This window comes from Oryzias latipes, chromosome 20 (assembly GCF_053564925.1).
Source record: "Oryzias latipes strain Hd-rR chromosome 20, Olatipes_Hd-rR_3.1".
NCBI lineage: Eukaryota > Metazoa > Chordata > Actinopteri > Beloniformes > Adrianichthyidae > Oryzias > Oryzias latipes.
Window position 1 is genome coordinate 29973706 of NC_136256.1, and position 26750 is coordinate 30000455.

The following is a 26750-nucleotide window of genomic DNA, read 5'->3' on the forward strand; positions in this document are numbered from 1 at the left end:
GGTTACATGAGGGTTACAAAAAGGTAACTTGAGGTTTACATGAGGGTTCCTTGAGGGTAACATGAGGGTTACATGAGGGTAATGTGAGGGTTACATGAAGGTTACATATGAGGGTAATGTGAGGGTTACATGAAGGTTACATGAGGGTTATATGAGGGTTATATGTGCGTACATGAGGGTTACGTAAGGATTACATGTGCGTACATGACGGTGACATTAAGGTTACATGAGGGTTACACGAAGGTAATATGAAGGTTACATGAGGGTTGCGTGAGGGTTACATGAAGGTTACATGAGGTTTACATGACGGTTACATGTGGGTAACATGAGGGTTACATAAGGGGTTACATGAGGGTAATGTGAGGGTTACATGAGGGTTACATGAGGGTAATGTGAGGGTTACATGAAGGTTACATGAGGGTTATATGAGGGTTATATGTGCATACATGAGGGTTACGTAGGGATTACATGTGCGTACATGACGGTGACATTAAGGTTACATGAGGGTTACACGAAGGTAATATGAAGGTTTCATGAGGGTTATGTTAGGGTTACATGAAGGTTACATGAGGGTTACATGTGCGTACATAAGGGTTACGTGAGGGTTACATGAGGGTTGCATGAGGGTTACATAAGGGTTACATAAGGGGTTACGTGAGGGTTACATGAGGGTTACGAGAGGGTTACATGAGGATTACATGTGACTACATGAGGGTTACGTGAGGATTACATGGGCGTACATTAGGGTTAAGTGAGGGTTACGCGAGGGTTACGTGTGTGTACATGAGGGTTACATGTGACTACATGAGGGTTACGAGAGGGTTACATGAGGGTTACATGAGGGTTAAATCTGACTACATTAGGGTTATGAGAGGGTTACACGGGGTTACATTTGCTGCCAGATCAGACCTAGGACTGAAACATGGATCGTCTGAGTTCAACTGGTAAAAAAAAAATCAGTGGAAGTGTTACTTTAGGCTCTCAGCTTTGTTGCTCCACTTCTAAGGTGTGGGGGGGGGGGGGGTCAACTGATTCACTAAAGCAGAAACTCAGAGGTGTAACTCAAACTGGACATCTTCCTGGTTCCTGCTAACGGACACATTTTCACGCCTGGAATTGTTTTTATTTCTGCTGAGGCTGGAACCATGAAGACATGGAGGTCAGTGTCAGACCGTCTCTGATGCAGCTTCAGGTCCTCTTGAGCTCCATGAAGCTGCTCAACAGCTGACCAATCAGAAGACTCTTATTTTGGTAAACGTGTTCCTGATACCTTAAGTTGGTCTGCTTTTCCTCCTTCAGAGCGGCATGGCCTGAAAGCACAAAAGACCAACATTTTCATCCTTTGGAAAATGATGATTAACAGAACCCACCCCCACCCCCCACGCTTTTATCTGTAATTCTGATCCCTGGTGTGAAAACAGGAAGTGAATCAGCTGCAGAGCCAAACTCATTACTGAGCTTTGAACGGACTCTTTCCGTAAAAATCCCAAACTGTCCAGGGACTTTCCTGCCTTTGAGACGCGTCCGTCTGCAGAAATGCTCTGCTGTCAAGCAGGTTTTCTGGGGACGCGGCGTGCGGCGAGCATCTGTTTCTGCAGACATTCCCGTCGGTAAAAACTGCATCCCTGCATCACTGCAACGAGACAGACGCAGAGGATGAAGTGAGAAAAATGTCTGTGTGTTTTTGGGAAACTTCAAATTCCACAAATGTGTCTGAACTTTGACTTAGCAGAGCAGCAAATCCTTCAGAGGAGGAACTTGTTGGTGAGAACAGAGACTTCTGCTGTCAACTTGAGATGATAGACCTGCTGGTCCAGTTCTGCTGGAGGATCCGCTCCGTCTCTGTAGGACTTTCAGAACTGTTGGGTTTGTGGGTTTTTGTTGCAACAGAACTTTTCTTTTTCTGAGGTTGATCAGGTTTTAGTTCGTGGGTCAAAACTGATCCACAAACACGAGTGAAGCCAGACTCCAAAAACCCAACCGGACTCTTTGTGCTCTTTGTGACCGTGTTCTTCATGAAGAGGTGAAGCGGTATGGGGGCGGGGCTTCAGAGTCTTTTAATATTAAAGGTTAGACAATATTACACACTGGCGGAGGACGGGGGGGGGGGGGGGGGGGAGGGGGCTCGTGATTAATCCTGCCACCAGCAGAGTGAATGTGACCCACAGCGACGAACTGACGAACTGCCGGCGGCTGCTGTGGAAGGCCGTGGGAACCAGTGCAGATCTTCCAGCAGACCAAGAAGCAGGAAGCTCCTCTTCATCCCATCTTAAAGACGTGAGCTTTCTTTATCAATATTTGGATTCTTAATGAGAGAAAACCTTCTGAGATCCTTAATCTTCATTATTTTTAATGAAGGAAAAGGTTAAAAAGTCTAAAACTGAAGGAGGACTTTAAAGAAAAGTCTCCTGGGAAAAGGCCTCAAAACTGCAGCAGATCAGAGCTGCTTCCCCCCACAGAGCTGGGGGTGGGGTGGGGGGGTCAGGTCATCTTCATCTGTGTCTGGCAGGAAAACAGCGATGAAGACTCTGAAGCAGATGGATCTGTGCAGAACCGAGCGTTCCAGAGCAAGCAGGTGGACACAGAGACACGGAATCTAAAACCGGAAGAGGATACTCCTGAACTTCCATCTGCAGAAGTTCTGCTGAGCAGAGAACCAACATCCAAACATGGAAAGACCCAGTTTTACTTTCACCTCAAACCTTCAGACTTCAGTCTGCTGCCAGGAGATGATCTGCATCAAAAACAAAACAACCTTCTGAGCTCAGATTCGGATATTTTTGTGAGTCTGTTCTGTAAACGGAGCCGTGTCAAAGATCAGATTCCAGTGGAAAGGTTCTGATCCAGCTTTGGACTCAGGAGCACAGAGTAGTTTGGAAAACACGAGCTGGCCAGAAAAAGGTGCATCCTGATGAAATGACTGCCACTGAATCCAAACCCAACAGGGTTTCATGGAACAGACTGACTGAAGTTCTGGCAGCAGCACAATGCTGGCAGACCGGGTCAGCATGTGGACCGTTCAGGAAAAGAACTGAGAAATCCAAAGCTGGCTGGGGCTGCCAGGTTCTGGAGAGGAAAAGGAAACTCCTCCTGGAAACTGACGGATGAAGAGCAGAGATCTGCACCCTGGAGAACAAACGGAGAATCATCTCACAGAACCGCTCAGAACCGAAGCTTCTTCTTGTACAGCTTTGGAAGATGATGTTTCAGAGGAAGGCAGCAACGACGCAGAACTTTCCAGCAAACAACATCTGCATCCATACTGGGAAAAAAGACTGCAAAGTCCAAAAACACGAGGAACACTGCTGTCAGATCAGCAGCCCCCCAGGCCTCAGTGGGAGAGCAGGTCCACCAAAAAGAGGAGGACAGACGGCTGAACTCTGAGCTTTTCTCTTTCCTGGGACCTCAGCATCCTTTGGCCATCATCCTGGCTGGAACCGTCCAGGAACGTTCTCCAATGGAAATCTGCCTCTCCTCTGAATGAAGTGAGGGCTGCTGGGAAAAAGGCCTCCTATGAGGTCAGGATGGCGCCTCCCCCAGCTGCTGGAGGATTTTCATCCATACAGTCTGACTGAACGCTGGGGGGGCAGAGTCGCCTGACGGTCCTCAGACAAACACCTCTGCAGAAAGGTCACAAAGGTCAGGATGCTGCTTTCATCAGGAAGAACAAGGAACCCGCAGAACCTTCTGAGCAGCAGATCATGACAAAAAGTCCACTTCCTGTTCTGAATGACGTGGGTCAAAGAGCAGAAACATCAGCTCAGGCGTTCAGCTTCATGCTGACCAGAGTCTGCCACGGTGATGAAGACCACCCCGCCGTGTACCTCTGTGTGTGTGTGTGGGGGGGGGGGCACTCTTGTGGACAGTTTTGAAGGACTCCGCCTTCATCCAGAAGCTGAGGACTTCATTTCGCGTCCTAACCTCATACGTGTGAATGTTAGCCGTGCTCCTGCAGACGTGAGGGACAGAAGACTTGATCTGCTCTCAGAAACGTCTGAAGATCAGACCTGGAAACAGAGACAGATGGGGTCTGCAGTTTGATGGCGGGGTCTCAAGGTCGGCGCTCCACCACAGCAGCGGTCGGTCTGCAGGAAGTGTCGTCTCCGTGACAGCAGGTCGTCACGCGCGCCGCCTCATCTATGGCCGGATGACGGCTCCCGTCTGTCTGCGCCGCCGGGGGTCTTTATCTGCCCCCGCCTCTGCTGCAGACAGACGGGGGGCTGCGTCTCCGCCAGATTCCCTCCGGCATCAAACGCGTCTGATCTCTGGAACCAACATCACAAGCGAGGAAATTCTGAGCCAACGCCGGAGTTTGAAGCCGCTTGTATCTCCAAGAGTGAACCTGGCTGTGAAAATACTGTAGACATGTCAGATGGACCAATCACAAACGGCGTAATGATCCCTTCACCCAATGGTCATCAGATCCTGATCCAGATTCCTGTGTAAAGGGCCTTCAGGGGCGGGAATAGCCCCCCCTCACAGATGTTGTGTGAATTTTCCTCCAGTTGTGTGACAGCATCCTCACACTCTGCCTGGATTCAGGTCATGGTGAAGGTGAAGAAAGGTCAGAGGTCACAGTGAAGAAATGAAGCAGTAAAGAGCTTCGTGTTGATGTTGGCGTTTCCTTTAAAGTCCTTATTTGGAATCACAGACCAGCAGAAGACCTTTCTGATTGGTCAACGTCTGACTTTTCCTTAAATCCACTTTTTACTGAACGGATGTGTCAGAAAGTAAAGTTACTTGAGCAGATACTCTGAGTAGTCCTGCCCACATTGGAGACATAAGGTTCAGGGTTAGGGTTAGGCCTGACGGTGCTTTGAAATGCAAACCGCCGCTGACGGAGCCGAGGAAATGGCGGCGGGACGCTCCGCTTCTGTCTGATTTTCATGAATGTGACCCAAATGTTTCAGTGAATGTAAAGGAGAAGGTTTTGATGGCTGACAGACATGGTCTGTCTGCAGAGGGACTTTTGATTTGGGGGGGCGGCTCTCTCTCTGACCGTCCTCCTCCCTGCACTTGTGGAAAAATGCCTCGGATGCCACAGATCCTGAGCCGTCAAGGCCACGCGGGAAGAGGAGGAGGGTAAAGCGGGAGGAAGACTTCTCTAGGGTGTGTTAATTTGTTTCTGAGGCTGTGATGTTTGTCAGAGGGAGGGGGGCGGCTGCATTAGAAATCGGTGGTCCGTGGAGGGATGCTCAGGAGTCAGATTACAACTTTGTGAGGGCCCCTTGACTCTGGACACACTGAAGCTGCCTTTGTTTGACTGGAAACTAGAGGGGGAGGAGGAGGGGGGGAGGAGAGGAGGAGGAGACGAGGAGGAGGAGGAGGAGGAGGAGGAGGAAAGCCTTGGAGTGTGGAGTGGGAAAGAGGCAGAGTGAGCTCCATCTGTCTCTCTGTCACAGCCACACATGAGCAGGGAAAGTTGGTAGTGTGGAATTGAACCCCCCACCAGAGAAGATGACGTCCCGGTAAAAGAAACTCTCTCTGCTGTCTCCTCATTCGCTGTCTCATTTGTCTCACTCTGCGCTTCTGCTTTGGTGCAGCGGTCCGCCCTGGTTCTTTGGACTATCTCTGCTGGTCCTGTGGTTCTGCTCGGCCCATCAGCTGCTGGACGGTACGTGGGCTTTTGTCAGAGTTCAGATGGATACGGATCGGTCTGATCAGAACCACGTGGTTTGTTGACATGGGTTTTGCAGAAGCGGTATTCTAGATGGTTCAGCTGCTGCGTGTTTTAAGCTCGGAACTCACTCTGCTCCTCTGGCTGTGGTTCAATTCCCGCTCCTCTTTCTAATCGACCCCCTCCAGGAGGAGGATTCTCTGATTCAGCACAGATCTTGGGGAAGTCCTGAGAGAGTCAGGTCAGTTTTTTTTAAGCCGTACTTAAAATGAGGCCCCCGTTTAGGCGATGACCTCCTCCTGGGGGATCTGGACTGAGTCCAGAACCGCTGCACATTCCACCTTTTGTGGAGGAGAACAGAGGCGGTGATGTGCATGAATGCACCAGAGACCCGGAACGGCCTCACTCCTGAGTCGACACTTTCCTGCAGCAGTCCGAGCGTCACGTTTTGCTGCTTCTGCGAAGGTTTCCGTGTCCGTTCTCCACGAGGACGCTCAACGTGTTCCCAATTATCTCTGACAGAAGAGCCGCTTTCCTTTGGCAGCGCCGCAGAGGCTCACAGAGGGATGTGGACAGGAACCGCCAGGCTCAGGAGAAGCGGCCGGAGCACAGCGCTGGTGCTGGAGATGTGTGCGAGACTGACCCTCATGAGTGCCCATGACCCATGACCCCCCGGGGCAAAAGGGCAGAGCTCTCCAAACATTATTAGAGCATCTTATCAGGCCAACCTGGAGAGCGGTCTTCCTCTGGTGACATCAGTGGAATGTGATCTGATGGGAACGACTCTTATCGAAACCTCCATTCAGGCCCGTTTCTATGGAAACGATGCATGAAAGACGTGCTCCTGAGGAGGGGGGCTCTGTTTCTGTCGATGCTGCTGAGGATGTTTGTGTGTTTGCCACACTCACAATGACTCACTTTCCAAGGGGGAGAGAATGTGAGCGCTCATGCTGGAAGGCGGGCCAGATAGAAGGCACCGGGGACAAATATTTCCAGGCTGCAGGCTGTAAATGTTCTACAAAACAGACTTGTTGCCATGGTAATTTCACCTTTCTAAGCCTGATTTCAGAAGCCGTTCTGATCCTCAGTGTGAAATGCGGCTCTGGGCTCCGGTGCTGGACCCATGCTCCATCAGTGCGGGTTCTGACTCAGTTGGAACTCTTCCCTGAAGTGTTGAGTAGTGACTAATAAAGTAAAAAAGGCAAAGAGATGAGAAAGTTAAACAATGAGTAAACAAATGGAAAAAACAGAATCAGAACCAAATGAAAGGATGAGAACAACTAAAGCAGCCTTGGGTATTTGGATTCAGAGAAAACTTATTTGAAGTCAGTTTGCAATCATGAAAAAGTTTGAATCATAAAGTTTAATCAGAAAGCTTCACTGCTTCGAGGCTTCAGTTACGTGTTTGCTGTAGCTCGGATGCTAACTTTACTTCTAAAAAATAAAAGTCATTGGAGAAAAGCAACTTCGAGAACGCTGGCGTTCTTTAAGTTCAGACGACTCCAGTAATCCCACCATCCAGCTGACAGAATCCAGTTGGGTCGATGTGTAAATCCTGTTTGGCAGGAGCATCTGCAGTTTCCTCTCTAGAAAAGGTTCCTGCTGTTCCTCAGCTCTGTTCGTCTCATTTCTTCAGATGTCCCTGAGAACGGCTGTTGTTTTCTCCAGAACCCTTCTCCGGCACTGTGTTGGTCCTAAAGAACCTGAGTTCTGCTGAGGTTCTGCCGATCTCATGGTTCTCACACATTCAGGAAAGAGTCTTTGTTGATACTTACTGGTGTCCTTTAGACTCTGACATGGGAAGGTTCTAGTATGATGCATATCTATACCTGACAGCTCTTTTTCCTGTTTTCTTCTAATGTTAAACGTGTTCACATGTAGCACTTATGGAGGACTGAGCGCGCTCAGTTGGAGCCTGATGGAAGCCGTGCAGCTTCCTGCTGCGTCATCTGAGCGGTTCAGTTTCGATCAAGCATGTTTCCATTCACGGCAGAAGGTTCCGGTGAAACAATAACTCAACATGATTCTGTTCAGCCGAGTTGAAGCCGTCTTGCCGTTTCGTTAGCCACGCCCCCAAACCAAGAGCTGGTTCTGCAGCTGCTGTACACATGTCACCTCTTTAGGCGAGCTCTTCATGATCTCAGACGACGTGAACACAGCTGCTGGTTAGAGACGATGAAGATGAGGACAATTCTGTTGGTTCCTCTGATCAAGAGGTTGAAAAAGCTTTATCGTGTAGACGATCAACATTTTGTTTGTGATGAATGACAGAATGATTCTAATATGAAGCAGGTCTGAACAGGAATGTCTTGAGTCACAGAGGAACATCATGGAAGCGAATGATCCCAAAACGAAGCAGCTGGAACCAAACTGCAGCCAACTTTGTTGTGTGACTTTAGCAAAGGCAGCATTTGTGTTTTTCTGAGGGTCAGCAGATGAAGTTTTAGTCTCCGTCCAAATGGGAACGCTCTCCTGATACTCTCTGGACCACAGCTTTCATGCAGGAAGACTCAGGAGGTCAAACTCTAAAGCAAAAAGAGGCGATGAACAGACCTTTTTATTGATCCCACAGTGGGAAATTGATTTGTTACCATAATGAGAAACACTAAACAGAAATAACTGAATAATTCTGAGTTTCATGATTCCATCATAGACACGTATCTGTCAGTATTTATTTATCAAATACCATCAGAAATGTTAGTGGATCCACGGTGGCAGGGAAGAAGCCTTTCTGTTATTTAAGGCTTGAAGGTTCAGAGTTTGTCTTTGAGGGAACAGATGATCAGTGGAGCCTCATCAGTCTGAAGGACTGAGCTGCTCTAATGAGGCCTCATGAGTCCATGGAAGGCGTCGTCCATCTAATCAAAATGTAGGAAAACGGCTTATTTGGGTTCATAGGATGAAGACAGACTTTTGTGAGATTTCTGTGGAAATATTTTAAGATTCCTATTTCCATAATAGCGTTCAGACACAGATGTGTTTTTGTTCATAAAGGTGTTCCTTAATTCCTCCTACATCCATTAAGTCTTCAGTTTGACTTCAGGAGTCTCTGCTCGGTTTGCAGCTAGGACGACATCGTCGGTGTTGCTTCAGTGAAACATGCTTGGAGGCAGAAGTTCTCATGCCGAGTAAAAACCTTCTTTCCAGCTGTGAGTTCACAGACAATCACTGTAAAAAGCAAGACTGGAGACTTTGAAAGTTTCCCAAAGCGCTTCATTTGAAAAAAGTTCACATAACTCAATCAGTCCTGTTTTTCAGGAACTCTTTGGTCGGATTTTTAAGAAAAAAAATCTGTAATTCTCAATCATCAAAGATGATGCCAAAGAAAGAGGAGGCGGGGTTACCATGACAACCACTAAATGTTTGGCGAATGAGGGAGTAAAGCAGAGCAGATGCTGGTTTGGACTCATCAGTATTTATGTTTCAAACAGAGAGGGGTGGTTTTTATTCCGCTTTCTAGTAAATGTTTACATTAAAGACATTCATCAGACACTTTATTGTTGTTAGGAATTATCTGATGGACATGAAATAAGAGAATCGACCTCGATAGGTTTTGTTTTTATGGTTTTTGACAGTTTGTCTACTGTTTCCATCTTATTGGAAAAGCAGCTTTTGACCTTTTCCCGTGTCAGGAACAGAAGATTGTTGAGCAGAATCCAGGTTTTACTTTCAGCGTTTTCATCCAGATTATGGTTAAAGGAACGTTTACTGATGTTTGGCTTTACAAGACGTCTGTTTCTGGGTCTCTGCTCTGCCCATAAGACCTTCGACCTGCAGACTCTGACACAAGACGCCAGCCCAGGACGTTCCTCTGGATGGTAAACAGGAACTCAGCCGGCTAAACTCGTCCTGGACAAAAAGGCGGTTATTTAAAGTGGAGCTCTTGGTGTGACGGGGAGACAAATGAGACTCTTCAAAGCCTGTAACTGGAGCACAAAGACAGGATGTGTTAAGTATAGGAATGTTTCCCTGTGGGGGACAAAGGTGCGATGCCACATGTCACTTTGACCCCCTTTGTGTGCTCTTGATTGTTTGTCCTCTGTCATTAAACCTTTAAAAGGCTCCTCAAAGGGAGAGGAAGAACTTCCTTCAAATGTGGTGACCACAGGAAGACCCTCCAGAATCAACTGAGGGTTCATTTTGACAAACCAAAAGCCTTTTTACAGTAAATCCTTTAAGTTTCCATCCACTGCTCTTTAGTTTCTGTCCAATGTTTCCTTTGATTTAAAGAGACGATTTAAAATTCTTCCATTTTCTTTGTGTTTATCATTTTCCTCGATTGTTTACATGTGAACCAAGTCATCATCAGACTTCTAGCTTTTGGACTTTTCAAGTCACATGTGACAGGATGGTCCAACATCTCCTGCCGTCTGTGTCTGAAGGAGAACCGACAAACTCAAAGGTTTTCTGATCTTCTTGAGGAACTTGACTGGACAGAACGGCGGCGGGTCGTTGGCCTGAAAACCAGCCGCCGTCCACCGTCCAGCACTGGGAGAGCTGCTGCTTTAACCAGCATGAGCCCTTCATCCAAACGGTGGTTCCGCCCATCATCAGACGACTTCATCACGTTGATTGTAAAGTGGCGGAGCTGTGGTTTAACGGTCTGTAGTGACAACCATCCACACACACCACAGGGAGAACAGCTGGGACTGAAGCCAGTCTGTGGTTGAGTGTTGGATCAGCACAGAGACATGGTTTACTGCCTTGAACAGAACCGCAGCGCGGGTTCCGTACAATAACTTCATTATACTTCATAAAATATGAGACCTATGACAGCATGGGAGTCGCCCCCCACCCCCATTTCCCCCTCAACATTGTCACCAGCTCTGCTTCAGGCTGCAGTTTACTGTAACTTGAAGTGGCCTAAAGTGGAGCGTTTATTTTCCTGGGAGCGGCCAGCTTCCTGGCTTTGCTCCACACAGGCTGGGTGGATGAAAACATGGAACTTCAGGGTGGAGAGGCGGAAAGATGGAGCAGAAACACCCCGGTCTCGGTTTAGGAGCGCACAGAGGGAGAGGACGGGTCGGTGCTCAGCACAGGAGCTTCAGAAGAAGCAGCTCCATACGGATGGTTGGGGACCTTCAGAGGTTTAGTGAAGATCTGGCCTCTGGATCAGAGAACCCTTTGTCTCAGATCGCTTGATGAAGGTATTGATGACTGTGTGGATGACTGTTGTCGGCTCCCATGACTGCAGTTTTTAACCCGACTGAACATTCTCACACTTGGAACCTTACATTTCAGAAACCCAAACTTTTCATTTCCTCCTTCGTTTGTCTCTTCTTCCCTCCAGGTCTGGGTGGTTTCTCTGTGATCAGAGCCGTTTGTAGAACACACGATGCATGGCATTGTTGCTGCCGTTGGGTTGGTGCTCTGGGCCGTAAAGGAGAACTGAAGGCTCTGTTGTCTCACACATGGTTCCCGGGGAGGTTCCAGCGGTGCCGTCTGTGTTTGCATGCACAGTCATCTGCTCTGCAGCGGCTGTTTGTCAGCAAACCTTCCATTCATTTCCTGAAGGCAGCAACACAAATTGACTCAACAGTTTGGTCTCAACTTACCTTTTTGTTTCTCTGCCTGTGGCGAGTAAACAGCAAACCTCATGGTCTGCTGCCCCTTCATCTGTCAGGCTTTGTCCCCCTCCTCTTCCTGATCCGTCAGAGACTCATTTCAACAGCCGATCCAGTTTCATGCTTGTTGGGAGCGCTTTTAAAAACTTTTTTGGGAGTGTTTCTCTGCTGGTGATTTCCAAACTTGTTCAGCCAAAGATGCAGATTAATCCCACCAGTTGGAGCCATGGCCCACGTGTGTGTGGGCCTTTATTCTGCAGAATGAAGCCCAGAGGAGCTGCAGGGACAATAACTCAGGACTCACATATGCTCCATAATTGCTCTGTGGGAATTTCTGGATGCAGATCTTCACCTCTGGCTCTTCTTTTGTCTTTGTAAGTTTGTTTCTGGGCAGGTTTTTTGTTTTTTTCTGGCTGGAGGGGCCACCATCACCACATGGAGCATTATCCGCCGTGACGATCATTAAAGCAGGTAGATCCAGGCAGTGTTACCCATCATGCATCCTGGTTTTATGTGAAGCATTGTGTCATGCTCGAACAGTTCTGCAGAGACGCTGGACAAATGAGAAACAGATTTGAGCATGGAGGTTGTTGAGCAAACAGCTTTGCAGAACTTTTCAACAATGAAATGTTACTAGACGTGTTTTTCCAACAATAATGAAGCGCTTTAACATTTCAGGATGTGACCATTCTTGTATTGTTTTAACTCTTTGGGCAAGGAAAGATGCAAACTCCCACAAATGTTCATTTCCCTTCTAGCTTTTAGAGATAATCCCTTCAGTGGGTCTTTGTTTGGGACCCCACCCTGAGCCTTCGGGGGTCTCTGCTGGGTTCACAGACCGTGTCGACCGTAATTACAGATTAGGAGGTGCTAATCTGCATGTCAGATAAACGCGTCCAGAACGCCAAAGGCGAGGACAGTGCTCATAAAACTGGCTCTGTTTGATTCGCTGACGCCACCAAAAAAAGGAACGATTTCTCATCGAATCACAAGTGAAATTGAATAAGGACTTTATGGACGTAAATAAAATGAATTTATCATTTTTGGCTATAAATTTGCCACATTTCTATGAGACGTGCTGGACGTCTGCCAAAAGAAAACCACTGGTCTGATCCAGAAGGATTTCAGCCTGAAGGTCATGAGGTGAACCCAAACCGAGTTCTTAGTCGATCCTTTAGTGAGCGTCGGTCTGACGGGGGGGGCTTTAACAGGGGCAGGAACTGGTCACATCTGTCATCAGTCTCTGCTTCAGGCACCACCAGACTTATGGGTTGGGGGTTTAACCTAAAAGCTTTCACCTCCCCCCCCCCCAGAAAGGAAAACAGATCAATTTTCCAAAAGCTTTCAGGTTTTTGGTTCTGCTCCATCATTTATCCGCTTTGAAAAGTGGCTTTTGTCGGAGGGTCGTCTCTGCAGCATCAGCTGGGATGGAGACCCCCACTGACCTGACTTCATGCTGGAAGAGGAGCTCAGAGGTGAATGCGTCTCTGTCCTCCAGTCTTCCATCTGCTGCATCATCTTCATCACATTTGTCTGACAGACCCAGCAGAATCAGAGGGCTGAGCAGGACGGGCTGAGCTGTCCTCCTGGGTTTCTTTGGTTCTGTTGTTCTCCTGGGGAGCCATCCCCGCCTTACAGTCCTCTGTGATCCTGTGTCCTTTGCAGGATAAACTAACCTTTATGCTCAGACGTTGGAGGAAAACCTCCAACTGTCCTCTTTGCTGCGCAGAGATCAAACATTCTGGAGACACGAAACTGAAACGGGCTGAACCTGGTTCTGACCCGACTGGTGATGCCAGCAGCAGTCTCTGCAGGACAGGGAAGTGGTGGACCGGAGGATCAGTGGAAGGACTGCTGGGACAGATTTGTCTCTGAATGAGAGTGACTTCAGTGCTGGAGCGGAACAGTCCTGCTTCAGAACAACAGAGAGGTTTACTTTCTGTTGGAGTTAAAAGTTCAAACTTTGCCTGTAAAACTTTACTGGCATGTAAACATGTTCCAGCTGTGGTTAGGAGCAACATTCAGCCATGAAGTGGAGACTTTTACCAAAGATCTGCATTCAGCAGAAACACGGGGGGGTTAGAAACACAAAGGCTCATTTAGAAAAATGATCAATCGGCTGAGTTCAGACTCAAATGTGTCAGCCAATCAGGATGCAGAAAACAATGGTCGCTAAAGACCCAAAAAAAATCATGCAAAATGATGCTGAAGAAAATCCGGCGCCAGGTGAACCGTGACATCACGAGGGAACGCTGTACTCAGGTGGAAACGTGTCTTGCCTGTTGGTTCCTGTCAGAACGGCTCTGAGATGCGGTTTTAGACTCACCTAAAATGTAGACACATGAGCCTGCTCTGGGAGACCATAACTGTAGCGTTAAGTGTGGCCACGCCCCCACAGACACCGTCACGATGCGCCAACCTTCCAAAAATCAAACAACGGTCCACTTTGAACGGAGACGTGTCAGAGAAGAAACTCTGGTTAGAGTCTGATGTCTGAACTGGGTTTTTGTGCACATTCTGTCCTTCTCCACCTGAAGGAAACCAACAACCGTGATAAAAATCCCTGGGAGGTGATTTTTTTCCCATCATGCTCCACCTTCACACGGCCCCAGAGACACAGTTGAAGGGAAAACGTTGCTTAAGTTGCAGCAATCCACTCCCCCTGGTGCTTGGATCATCCAGGCCACTTTAGGATGAGTCAGGCTGGCTGAGCACCCCCCCCCCCCCCCCCCCCCCCGCCGCTGTTTCAGCTGGGGGGGGGCTCCCTGAAAGGGGTGAATGGACTGGAGGGTTAATGGTTTGGCTCACGTCTGGGTCTTCAAGTTGTAGTGAACTTCTCAGAGAGCAGAGCCAAAGCAGATGGGATCACTCAGACCCCCCTCCCCGTCCAAAAGTATCTAGTGTGATGACTACAAACACGCTGAACCTTCATCTGTCCATAAATCCTCTGTGGAAAAAGGGGGAGGGCTCCAAGGGGATTTCTTTAGGAGCTGCTGTGCATTAGCTGGTCATGGAGCATGCTCAGTTACACATGTTAATCCTTCACTGGCCCTCAGGTAAACGTGTCAAGTTGATACCTGTTTTCATGTCCATCCATGTGTCTTTTTGATCACTTCTTCTCCTTCTCTCATGTTTCCAAATCTTTCTTCTTCTGACAGAAACCACAGAAAAGTCCAAAGATTCCACATTTTATGGAGTTTTTGGGTGAGAAATGCTTTTGTTCTGGCATCTCTATTCAAGCTTTTATTGCTTTCTGAAAGACAGGTTTGGACTGTCCTATTTTTTACAGGTTCATTATTTTTCTGACACTTAGGTCAGAGTGAAGTTCCTCCAGCTGGTTACACAGAGGCCTCTGCGTGCAGTAAACGGAAACATCACGCCGTTTACGCCGCACTTAAAGAAAACCACTCCAGACTTCAGGTTCTGCTGCTGTACTTCACTGAAATGAAAAATGTGCTGCAGTTTGATTGTTGACGTTGGCGAGTTTTGATCATTTTTCCCATCTTGAACTGATCCTGAACTCATCAGAACTGCAGGTTAGGTCTACTGTGCAAATCTGAAAACCCTTGACTCAAATGCCTGAAACAAAAGCAATGCTTAGCTGTTTGGTGATTTAAGATGAGATAAGATAAGATCAGTTCAGATAAGTTCAGATCAGATCAGATCAGATCAGGTCAGATCAGATGAAGATACTTTTTTGATCCCAGCTTGGGAAATTGGGTTGTTGCAGTGTCCGCATTCAGGCTCAGTACAAACAAACAAACAATGATTGACAATCAGGAAAACAATCAGTTTAGATAACAGCTCTAGAAAAACAGACATCAATGAGTTCATCTATGGCAAATGGATGATGAGTTCTAGAGTCCGATGGAGTGAGGTAGGAATGGTCTCCTGTAGTGGTTGGCGTGAAGGCGAAGCCTCAGCCTCTTGGAAAAGGAGCTCTTCTGACCGCCAAGTAGAGGATAGAGAGGATGCTCAGGATTATCCTGATGGATACGAGCTTATTCAAAGTCCTCCTCTCCATCACAGCTTCAAATGGGTCCATTTTGCACCTGATTACAGAGCCTGCCCTTCTACTCAGTTTGTTCAGTCTCTCTGTGTCACTGGCTGCCATGCTGCCCCCCCCAGCAGACCACCGACAAGTGCTGGCCACAACAGACTGGTAGAGCACAAGCACTGCTCTGAAAGAGTGATCACGCGATGCAAAGATGTCGACGAGTGAAAGATGGAAGCTCTGCCTCAAGGGAACTTAATCAGACAAACAGAGTCTCTGCACATTGGGACAGAAATGAAACCGCCATCATCAGGACGGCGCTCAGCAACGGACTGGACTTTCAGAGGAGGAAACAAATGGAGGTTCCCCGTGAAGACCAGATGATCAGCCTTCCACCACCACCATGCTCAACACTGTGTTTCTGCTGAGAATTTGAGCTTCTTTTCTCCAAACGGCATCCTGGTCTCACAGTACTGTGAGCTGCAGTTGATTCAGTTCTCCCAAACCAACCAGCAGGGTTCTAGATCTCCAGCCTGATGGCAGCAGAAGGAGGGATCGGGCGGGGGGGTGTCCTCAGTGATGAGGAGGCTTTCTTCATCACTGTTCCTGCATGAGAGGAGAACTGTGGTGTTTGAGTCAGTTGGTGGCCAGATTCATTATTTCAGAGAATTTGTTTTTTAGGGTTAGCCTGCTGCTGCTTTGTCTGAGCTCATTCCAAAACAAAAGCCCAAAAAGTGAAACATGTTTCATCTGGAGACATTCTTCAGGTTACAGGTGGATTTCTAACACACTTCTGAGAATCCTTGATGTTTTGATTCCTTAACCAGGTAAATGTAGCCTAAACCAGGTTAATGTAGCTTCAACCAGGTAAATGTAGCTGAACCAGGTAAATGTAGCTTAAACCAGGTCAATGTAGCTTTAACCAGGTCAATGTAGCTTTAACCAGGTTAATGTAGCTTCAACCAGGTAAATATAGCTTCAACCAGGTCAATGTAGGTTTAACCAGGTAAATGTAGCTTTAACCAGGTTAATGTAGCTTCAACCAGGTAAATGTAGCTGAGCCAGGTAAATGTAACTTCAACCAGGTCAATGTAGCTTTAACCAGGTCAATGTAGCTTAAACCAGGTCAATGTAGCTTCAACCAGGTAAATATAGCTTCAACCAGGTCAATGTAGGTTTAACCAGGTAAATGTAGCTTTAACCAGGTTAATGTAGCTTCAACCAGGTAAATGTAGCTGAACCAGGTAAATGTAACTTCAACCAGGTAAATGTAGCTGAGCCAGGTAAATGTAGCTTAACCAGGTCAATGTAGCTTCAACCAGGTAAATGTAGCTTAAACCAGGTCAATGTAGCTTCAACCAGGTAAATATAGCTTCAACCAGGTCAATGTAGGTTTAACCAGGTAAATGTAGCTTTAACTAGGTAAATGTAGCTGAACCAGGTAAATGTAGCTGAACCAGGTAAATGTAACTTCAACCAGGTAAATGTAGCTTAACCAAGTAAATGTAGCTTAACCAGGTCAATGTAGCTTCAACCAGGTAAATGTAGCTTTAACCAGGTAAATGTAGCTTTAACCAGGTAAATGTAGCTTTAACCAGGTCAATGTACCTTAAACCAGGTCAATGTAGCTTAACCAGGTCAATGTACCTTAAACCAGGTCAATGTAGCTTTAACCAGGTCAATGTAGCTTCAACCAGGTAAATGTAGCTTAAACCAGGTCAATGTAGCTTAAACCAGGTAAATGTAGCTTAAACCAGGTCAATGTAGCTTAAACCAGGTAAATGTAGCTTTAACCAGGTAAATGTAGCTTTAACCAGGTAAATGTAGCTGAACCAGGTAAATGTAGCTTTAACCAGGTAAATGTAGCTTAAACCAGGTAAATGTAGCTTTAACCAGGTAAATGTAGCTTAAACCAGGTCAATGTAGCTTAAACCAGGTAAATGTAGCTTTAACCAGGTAAATGTAGCTGAACCAGGTAAATGTAGCTTAACCAGGTCAATGTAGCTTAAACCAGGTAAATGTAGCTTTAACCAGGTAAATGTAGCTTAACCAGGTCAATGTAGCTTTAACCAGGTCAATGTAGCTTAAACCAGGTAAATGTAGCTTAAACCAGGTAAATGTAGCTTTAACCAGGTAAATGTAGCTTTAACCAGGTAAATGTAGCTGAACCAGGTAAATGTAGCTTAACCAGGTCAATGTAGCTTTAACCAGGTAAATGTAGCTTTAACCAGGTAAATGTAGCTTTAACCAGGTAAATGTAGCTGAACCAGGTAAATGTAGCTTTAACCAGGTAAATGTAGCTTAAACCAGGTAAATGTAGCTTTAACCAGGTAAATGTAGCTTAAACCAGGTCAATGTAGCTTAAACTAGGTAAATGTAGCTTAAACCAGGTCAATGTAGCTTAACCAGGTCAATGTAGCTTAAACCAGGTAAATGTAGCTTAAACCAGGTAAATGTAGCTTTAACCACGTAAATGTAGCTGAACCAGGTAAATGTAGCTTAACCAGGTCAATGTAGCATAAACCAGGTCAATGTAGCTTAAACCAGGTAAATGTAGCTTAAACCAGGTAAATGTAGCTTTAACCAGGTAAATGTAGCTTTAACCAGGTCAATGTAGCTTAAACCAGGTAAATGTAGCTTAAACCAGGTAAATGTAGCTTTAACCAGGTCAATGTAGCTTAAACCAGGTAAATGTAGCTGAACCAGGTAAATGTAGCTTTAACCAGGTAAATGTAGCTTTAACCAGGTCAATGTACCTTAAACCAGGTAAATGTAGCTTAAACCAGGTCAATGTAGCTTAAACCAGGTAAATGTAGCTTAAACCAGGTCAATGTAGCTTAACCAGGTCAATGTAGCTTAAACCAGGTAAATGTAGCTTAAACCAGGTAAATGTAGCTTTAACCAGGTAAATGTAGCTTAAACCAGGTAAATGTAGCTTAAACCAGGTAAATGTAGCTTAAACCAGGTAAATTTAGCTTAAACCAGGTAAATGTAGCTTTAACCAGGTCAATGTAGCTTAAACCAGGTAAATGTAGCTGAACCAGGTAAATGTAGCTTTAACCAGGTAAATGTAGCTTTAACCAGGTCAATGTACCTTAAACCAGGTAAATGTAGCTTAAACCAGGTCAATGTAGCTTAAACCAGGTAAATGTAGCTTAAACCAGGTCAATGTAGCTTAACCAGGTCAATGTAGCTTAAACCAGGTAAATGTAGCTTAAACCAGGTAAATGTAGCTTTAACCAGGTAAATGTAGCTGAACCAGGTAAATGTAGCTTAACCAGGTCAATGTAGCTTAAACCAGGTAAATGTAGCTTAAACCAGGTCAATGTAGCTTAACCAGGTCAATGTAGCTTAAACCAGGTAAATGTAGCTTAAACCAGGTAAATGTAGCTTTAACCAGGTAAATGTAGCTGAACCAGGTAAATGTAGCTTAACCAGGTCAATGTAGCTTTAACCAGGTAAATGTAGCTTAAACCAGGTAAATGTAGCTTTAACCAGGTAAATGTAGCTTAACCAGGTCAATGTAGCTTAAACCAGGTAAATGTAGCTTTAACCAGGTAAATGTAGCTTTAACCAGGTAAATGTAGCTGAACCAGGTAAATGTAGCTTAAACCAGGTAAATGTAGCTTAAACCAGGTAAATGTAGCTTTAACCAGGTAAATGTAGCTTAAACCAGGTCAATGTAGCTTAAACCAGGTAAATGTAGCTTTAACCAGGTAAATGTAGCTTTAACCAGGTAAATGTAGCTGAACCAGGTAAATGTAGCTTAACCAGGTCAATGTAGCTTAAACCAGGTAAATGTAGCTTTAACCAGGTAAATGTACCTTAAACCAGGTCAATGTAGCTTTAACCAGGTCAATGTAGCTTCAACCAGGTAAATGTAGCTTAAACCAGGTAAATGTAGCTTAACCAGGTCAATATAGTGAGTGACGAGTGTTTATCAGGGAATCGGCTCCTGTTCAGGCTGTCGGCTTATATGGACACCAAGCTTTGTGCACACTAGTCCATGATTCTGCACAAACTTCTCTGACCATTTTTCTTTTTCTGTGGCCAGAATTGACATTTTAAAGAGAAAGAACTTGAGTTTAAGGGGATCAGTTGAAACTGGGAAGGTGTTTGTTTGGTAGAGAGATCCTCACAGCCTGATGAGCTCATTCAGAGGCCGCCTTCTCCTGGAACCACTGATTCAGTGTGTCTGCTGTTGGAAAGTGTTCGGTTTCTGCCAAACGGAGAATCCTGAAATCCTTTAAACTGTCCCAGGATTTTCTGGAGGTCTGAGCCTTTCAGTGAAGGTGGAAGTGAGGACGTTAACACGGGTTAGCTGGACATCAGACCACCGGCAGAGAAGAAACCAACCCATTTGGCTGAGGAACATGAAGCCCCGCCCCCTTGGTGAATCTTGGACCAAACACAAGAATGCACTCTGCAGGACGCTCGGCCTTTTTACCTCCATCCAGTCCTCACTTTACCATCACACATAAAGCTCCTGTTGTACGTCGGCGGTGGAAGTCAGAGCTGAGAGATGCTTCTCTTAAAGCTGCATGTCTGCGTGACAATGAGCTCTTTGTTGGCGTTCACGGCGCAGGATTGAACTTCATCAGAGAATCTGATCGGCTCGGTGCAGCCGGTTCTCCCGTGATGGTGGCTGGTGTCTGCAGAACATCATTTCATCTCTCTGGCTGTGTGATGGCAGCACACGCACCGCGTGACCCCGAGAACCACCAGCTGCACGCCACCCACAGGTTCCACATGCTGCCCTTTCTGTGCAGGAAGACCCGAATGTCAGGCCAGCGGCTCCTGCAGCAAAGAAGGGGCTTTGTGAGCGTGCTCTACAGAAACATGCGTAGGAATGCAGTGATGGCGGTAAACGCTGGCATGAAAGGAGCAGGATTGACAACTAAACAACTAACTACACAATTAAAATGTCTTCTCCATCAGCGTCAGAACTGAAATGCAGTCTGACTTCAACATGACACGGTGTTTTACCTGTGGCAGGTTTTTGTCTCCATGACAACAATAGCTCACACTGTTAACACCAATGTAGGTGTAGTTTTTCGTTTGACAAACTCTGGCTGTGCTGTAAAACCTGGTTTTATGGGAAAATCCGTCCTGTTTTCTGTATCTGTGAAGGATGTCCTTCATGCCGGAGGCAGCAGAAGAGCTAAAAACCTGGAAGTCTGGGTGGACATGGGGGGGCATCTGCTGAACGTAGAGCTTCCTGTCGTTTCCTCAGCATCTCAAGCGTCTGCATTAACGCATCAGTGTAGGCTGCAGCTGCTGATACACATCCTGAAGAATGTTTGTTCCCTTATTTTGACACCAAATCTTCCTCTTTAACCTAATTCTCTTCAGGGACTGCTGCTGGAATGCTCTCAGAAAGGTAAAGGTTGAGATGAGTGAAGGTGCTGGTGGTTTGTGAGGATCTCAGATGTGGAGGTGAAGCTCTCAGCGCCGTCCATGAAATCGACCTTCAGAGGGCAGACAGCCAGAGAAAACGCTGCTGTTGGGTTTCGGCTGCAGCTTCTTGTGTGTTTTGGCCAAAACTTCAGTTTCAACCTGATTTGAGGACGGAATCAGATAAGTTTAAATGGATCAGGAAGATCGGATCCTGCAGGTTTTTGATGTGGAAGTGGGACTATTTGTGCAGGACTTGTGTCTTTTCAGTCATGGTTGGTGAGCCGTTTGGTCAGAAATGCTGAAAGGAAAACACTTTATTAATCTGCTGATGGGATCAAACTGCTAAAGGATCTCAGTTCTCCGACTCGTCGTCCTTTTCATCTGCATCCAGACCTTCCTGTGGGATCATGAGAGCTTTAGCTTTAGTGGAATTCCTTGAAATACTGAACTTTTGGGGAATTACTAATTAGGACTAATTGCATTGACTGTTTTCCCGTTTTTCTCCTCACATGGGACTTTCTATCTCAAGCCACAAAAATCTGAGCTCCTGCAGGATGCTGAGTTTGCTGTTTTCCACAGCTGCCCTGAGCCGGGGTTAACCGAGGACATGGGTCTGACTGTAGAGCAAATAAACGAGGTACTGTGTACCATTTTATTCACTGTACATGTACGGCGACCTTGAGTGCTCAGAATAATTCATTTTAAATATGAAATGTATGATTAATATTTTTATTACAACAGAGGGGTTAAACATGTAAACAGTATAGAGAAAGTGTCCTTCATGACTCTGTGCTTCCTGCTGTGACATCACTTCCTGTAATGTCCCCCCACCCGGGCTGACCCTGAGCAGCCCCCTCACCAGTGATACAGTCAGGATGCTCTGGATAATGGTGGAACCGTCTGCAGACGCGTCATCCTAACGGAGAGCTGACGGAACCGTCAATGTTCTCTACTTACATCCATGACAGGCCTGAAGGACTCCTTTGACGTGTAAAGTCTTCTCCAGGTGACGTAAATAAAAGCTCCGGTCCTGCTGAAGTCCAGAGCAAGCGGAGAACACTGCTGTCTCTTAGAGCTGCACGGGTTCCTTCACAGCCTGCAGCTCTGCATGTATGAAGGACCGCATTGATGTGTGCAAACATCCCCGACGTGAGCCTCCAGGAGCCGACTCCACAGCTGTCAGCACAGATACTTCAGAGGAAAATCCTCGTGAGGATTTTTCAGCTTTCTGCTGCTCTGGGAGAACACAAAGAGAAGCCCAGGAACCAAAGTCTGCCGGGTTTTTCCCTCCATGTGTGGTTGATCTGCTCCAGTAAGGTGACTTCACCATCTGGGATCAATAGACGCGGCAGAATCAGCCACAAAGCGACTGTTTTGGAGGAAAATAGTTCTGAGAAGCTGCCTGAGCCCGTCTGCTGGATTGTTGTTCTGGATTTACTGTGAGGGTTTTTGTGTACTTGTTGGTTTTTGTTTGCGGCTGTGCTGTTGAGATCAAAACATGGCGGTTCTGCATCATGAAGTCAAACCTGGACATTTCTCCATCAGCTTGAGGAGAATTATTCTCCTCACAAACTGAAGGAGATTGGCTGAACAAAAACATTCTGCTAATGATGTTCAGAGGGAGAGCTCAGCTTTATTATCTGTAAACGTACTTTAGAACATGAACTTCAGCAGCTGCTTGCTGTGAGAACAATAGTCTGGTTTTTGGATCCTTTGGTTCTTCTGGTTTGAGTTCCTAACTTCAGGAGGTGAAGAGGATCAGTTCTGGTTTTGGATGAAGAGTCAAATGACATTTGTTGAATACATCCTCAGTAAAATTGGTGTATAAAGTGAAAACTCCTTGTGGTTCATATACTGTGACAGTGGGGGGTCATTCATACATGCTGGAATCACGTTTCTGTGTTTTCATGTATTGTCCCTAAACATGCAGACAAACTGGGATGGATGAGCTTTTATTGTGAAAGGATACATGTTTGCAGAACATTACAGTGTTACTAAATAGCTGATCAGTCTGCAGCTTGTAATGAAATGAAATAATCCATCCTCAGCGCCTTGGACCTCAGACCAGCTCCAGACAGGAAGACACGCCTCCATCCGTCATCACCGACACATTTCTGTCTGAATCCAAACACAACAGGTCTTTCAAACCTGCTTTAAGGTGCACCTGGACTCCGAGCAGAGTTTCATCCTGGAGTGTTTTGCTCACCTGAACAGCCTCTTGGTTATTCCTGAACTGCAGAGTTTTCAGTGCAAAACAACTTTTTACTTGATCCCTTTATTTTGAAAATCCCAGTTGTCAACAGTTACTAGCTGGTTAATTTTTCTGCCAGTACAGCACAGATGTGTTTTTCTTTAGTCTGAAAAAGACTGTGGAGGATGAAGTGGGTGGAGTTAAAAGGATGCTTCCATTCCATTCCATTCCATTCCATTCCATTCTATTCCATTCCGACTGCAGCATGACTGCAGCCGGCGACTGCAGCCAGCAACTGCAGCATGACTGCAGCCAGCGACTGCAGCATGACTGCAGCCGGCGACTGCAGCCAGCGACTGCAGCATGACTGCAGCCGGCGACTGCAGCATGACTGCAGCAGGTCATCCTCTCAGCAAACGGAGTCGACTTAACTGAGGCAGTGTTTCGCCTCAGACAGCGAGTTCCGTGCTTTTGTTCTCCTCTGTTCCAGAGCAGATGGAGGGGAAAGCTAGAGAACTTCATGTCTGCAGATGAAGACATTCAGAAGTGACTTATTTCCCTTGGACCCGTCTCCATCTCTTCATGGTTTCTATCTGGCTGTTCAGCTGTGACTCAGTGGAGGAACAGCTGCAGTGATGTCACAGCTGGCCAGGAGACGGAGCGAAGTGACGAGCTGAGCTAAGGTTATTTCCATGACCTCTGGCTGGAGACGAGGCCTCTAACAGTAAAGTGTTCGTTTTGATTCCAAAACGTCTTTTTCTGGAATCAGAAGTGGGTCAGAGGACAGCTGGAGGAAGTTTGGAGATGCTTTGCATCAATTCTGATGTATTTGCAGATTTATTTTGGTCAGGAGAGGATCAGGAGTTTTCTCATCAATTCAATTCAATTGTATTTGTATAGCCCAAAATCACAACAGCAGTCGTCTCGATGGGCTTTGTGTGGATAAATGTAGGGTAAAACATCATCATGAATGCACACAATTCAATAGAAAGATTCTAAACTAGACTGGCATCTCTGGCCTTAGACCCTCCTCCTCTGTGAGGAAAAACTGATTCAGAAAATCCTGAAAAACGGATTCCTGAAAAACGAAGAAACCTCAGCGGTGTCCACATGAAGGAGGGATCCTCCCCCAGGACGGACAGGCAAAGCCATCATCAGTCACGCCCATCTTCACCTGAAAATCCACAGGTGTGGTTTTCTTCCAGAACGGCTCCATGCAGCTGCAGTGAGTCTTCATCACGGCGTTCTGAACTGCAGGAGCTTCCGTCTGATTAGGAGCTGGAGGTAGAAGTCTGTTCCAGGGAGTAAACTTTAACAGCCTCACACTCGTGCACACGGGCAGCCCGGCTCCATATGCAGACTCTATGGCACAGAACCCACTCCTTCTGATTTTGGGGAATCTGCCCCCCACCCCCCAGGCACGAGCACGCGCCACGCGGTGAGTGTAATTTGCGGGAGCCGCCACTGTGCAGCTCGTGTTAGTGCGACCTAATGCCTTCCAGATGCCAGACGCACAACCTGCTGCCCAAACGCAGGGAAAGAACAGACCATTGTTCCTGGGGTCTTCCCATTAAGGAGAACCAGGTGTGTGTCTGTGTTGGTGTGTGTCGGTGTGTTGGTGTGGGTGTGTGTCGGTGTGGGTGTGTGTCGGTGTGTGTGTGGGGGGGGGCAGGGTGTTGTGCAAAGGGCACGGCGGTTTTTGCACAAACAGTCTGGCACTCCTGGGAAGCTTGGAGGATTTCTGGGAGACTGACGGTCCAAACAAAGGAGAGTTCAGCCATGACTGCACTATGGGGGGGCTTCTTGGTCTCTCAGTGAGGTTTATGGGATGTAACTGAGAATCTGTCAATGCTGCTTAAAGAGGGGGGCGTTTCAGACGGAAGAGCTGGAATGATTACATGAATGCTCCATGACAGGAGCTCTGCAGAGCGGGCTGCACGGCGGTGCATTGGTCGGTGCTCTCACCTCACCGGTTCGAATCCCGGCTGGGACCCTTCTGTGTGTTCATCATGCACAGGTTTTCTCCGGCTTCCTCCCACAAAGACTTGGGTGACTTTAACGTGTGGGGGCGTGACAGACCGGTGACCCCGTGACCCCAAAAGGGATGTAGAGAGTGGATTGGAGGAAAATGACTCGTACTGCCCCCTGCTGTTTGATAGTGGGGGGGGTCTGAAATCCAGCTTTGGTCTGATGCAGAGTCTGGAGTCCGCTGTAGTTCAGGCTTTTCTGTGTGGATTTGAGATTCTAAATGTTCAAAATGACAATGTTTCTGTTGTTTTTGATTAAAAAACACTTTTCTGTTCTGTGAGCTTTTGAAGAGGAATCCAAATGTCTTGGGAGGAAGACCAAGCCTCCTATTGACTGGAATGGAGAGCATCTCAGTGAGGCTGTGTCTTTGTTTTGTCTGTCAAACTTTCTTTTCTTGCAGCTCCATGTGGTGAAGGTGTTGGGAGCCGTGTCCTCCTCCTCTGCACTCACGCGTTCTGCTGTCTTTGTAGGCCGCGGCCCTCAGAGCGCCTTGGAGCTGACGGAGCTGATCGGCGTCCCCCTGCCCCCCTCCGTCTCTTTTGTCACTGGCTTTGAGGGTTACCCGGCTTACAGCTTCGGCCCAGACGCCAACGTGGGCCGCCTCACTAAGTCCTTCCTCCCTGACCCCTTCTACCGGGACTTTGCCATCACCGTCACAGCCAAACCAACCACCCGGCAGGGGGGCGTGCTGTTCGCCATCACAGATGCTTATCAGAAAGTGAGGCGTCACTCATCCTTCTCCCCGTTTGTCCCATCTTAGAATGACAGATGACTGTTGTCCTGTGTCAGACGGTGCAGCTGGGCGTGGCTCTGTCTGCGGTGGAGGATGACTCCCAGAGGATCGTGCTGTACTACACGGACCGGGAGGCGGGACCGGGAACGCAGGAGGCAGCCTCCTTCAAGATGGGAGAGCTGACGGGCAGATGGGCACGCTTTTCTCTGAGCGTGAAGGGTGCAGAGGTGAGAGAGACGCTCCTGTCTGAAGCATGAGGGTTCATCACAGCAGCAGCTCCACCTCAACTCAGAGTTTACCTAATAGATGTGTTTAAAGCATCAGGAGAGGATCCAGCCACACTAGACTGAGCGGTTCTTTGTCATAATGCATGGGTCGGAGGGTCACTGGATCTGGTGGAACTGCAGCTGCTTTTCTGCAGGTTTACGCTGAGTTACGACTTTGTGCATTTAAGTTATTTAGTAGTTTTTCTTCCCTCTTTGGGTCAAAGGTTGATGTTTTAAGATGTGACTCCAGTCTGAATGGATTTCCATTCTAGCAGCAGCAGTGTTTCCTTTGGGCCGGTGCTTCCTGACGGTTGTTATCTGCAGGCTTTGTGGCTGCTCTCCATCCCGGTTGTGTCTCTGCGTTTGCTGCAGGTGCGTCTCTACATGGACTGTGAAGAACACCGTAAGGTCGCCTTCTCCAGGAGCGCTCGACCTCTGACCTTTGAGGCCAGCTCTGGGATCTTCGTTGGGAATGCTGGTGGAACTGGGCTTCCCAGGTTTGTGGTAAGTCCTCCGTGTGCAGCCCCTTCCCAGCCGTCATCTCGGCTCTGCTTTGTGTCAGGCAGCATGCTTCTTCTCCCTAACATCGGTGGGTTTTGATCAGCGCCGTCCAAATGAACACTGAAGTCAGAACGGGCTGCACAGACACAGGGTGGCGGTTTGCTTCCTCACATTTGAGAAGCTTTAGTTGGCAGCTTTACGATCACCACAGGAGATCATGAGAGAGGCAGCACATGTCCTGGGAGAGCTCATAAATGAGGAGATTTACATGTTTGGAGGCGAGCTGCTGCTCTGTGATCTGCAGAACCTGAACAGAACCAGCAGTGGTAGAGATGATGGGATGGAAGCTGCAGTCAGTCTTTCACAAGCACAGTTTGGGATGAAGGTATGCCAGCTTCTGTCGTAACAGAAATGACCCATCATGCTCTCCCAGCTGCTGTTTGTGTTGTCTGAAGGGAA

General features: G+C 47.1%; 1 protein-coding gene across 2 annotated transcripts in view; it reads left to right on the top strand.

Moving 5' to 3' along the window:
• The first annotated feature begins 5253 nt into the window (after positions 1-5253).
• Positions 5254-26750, top strand: part of LOC101155308 (collagen alpha-1(XV) chain) — a 43332-nt gene continuing 21835 nt past the window's right edge. For both annotated transcript variants that reach the window (XM_011489122.4, XM_011489123.4), the window contains exons 1-5: positions 5254-5468; positions 5544-5614; positions 25262-25509; positions 25581-25751; positions 26163-26294. In XM_011489122.4, the coding sequence (XP_011487424.1) occupies positions 5458-5468; positions 5544-5614; positions 25262-25509; positions 25581-25751; positions 26163-26294 (633 nt within the window). In that variant the 5' untranslated portion in view covers positions 5254-5457. The remainder of the gene's footprint in view (positions 5469-5543; positions 5615-25261; positions 25510-25580; positions 25752-26162; positions 26295-26750) is intronic.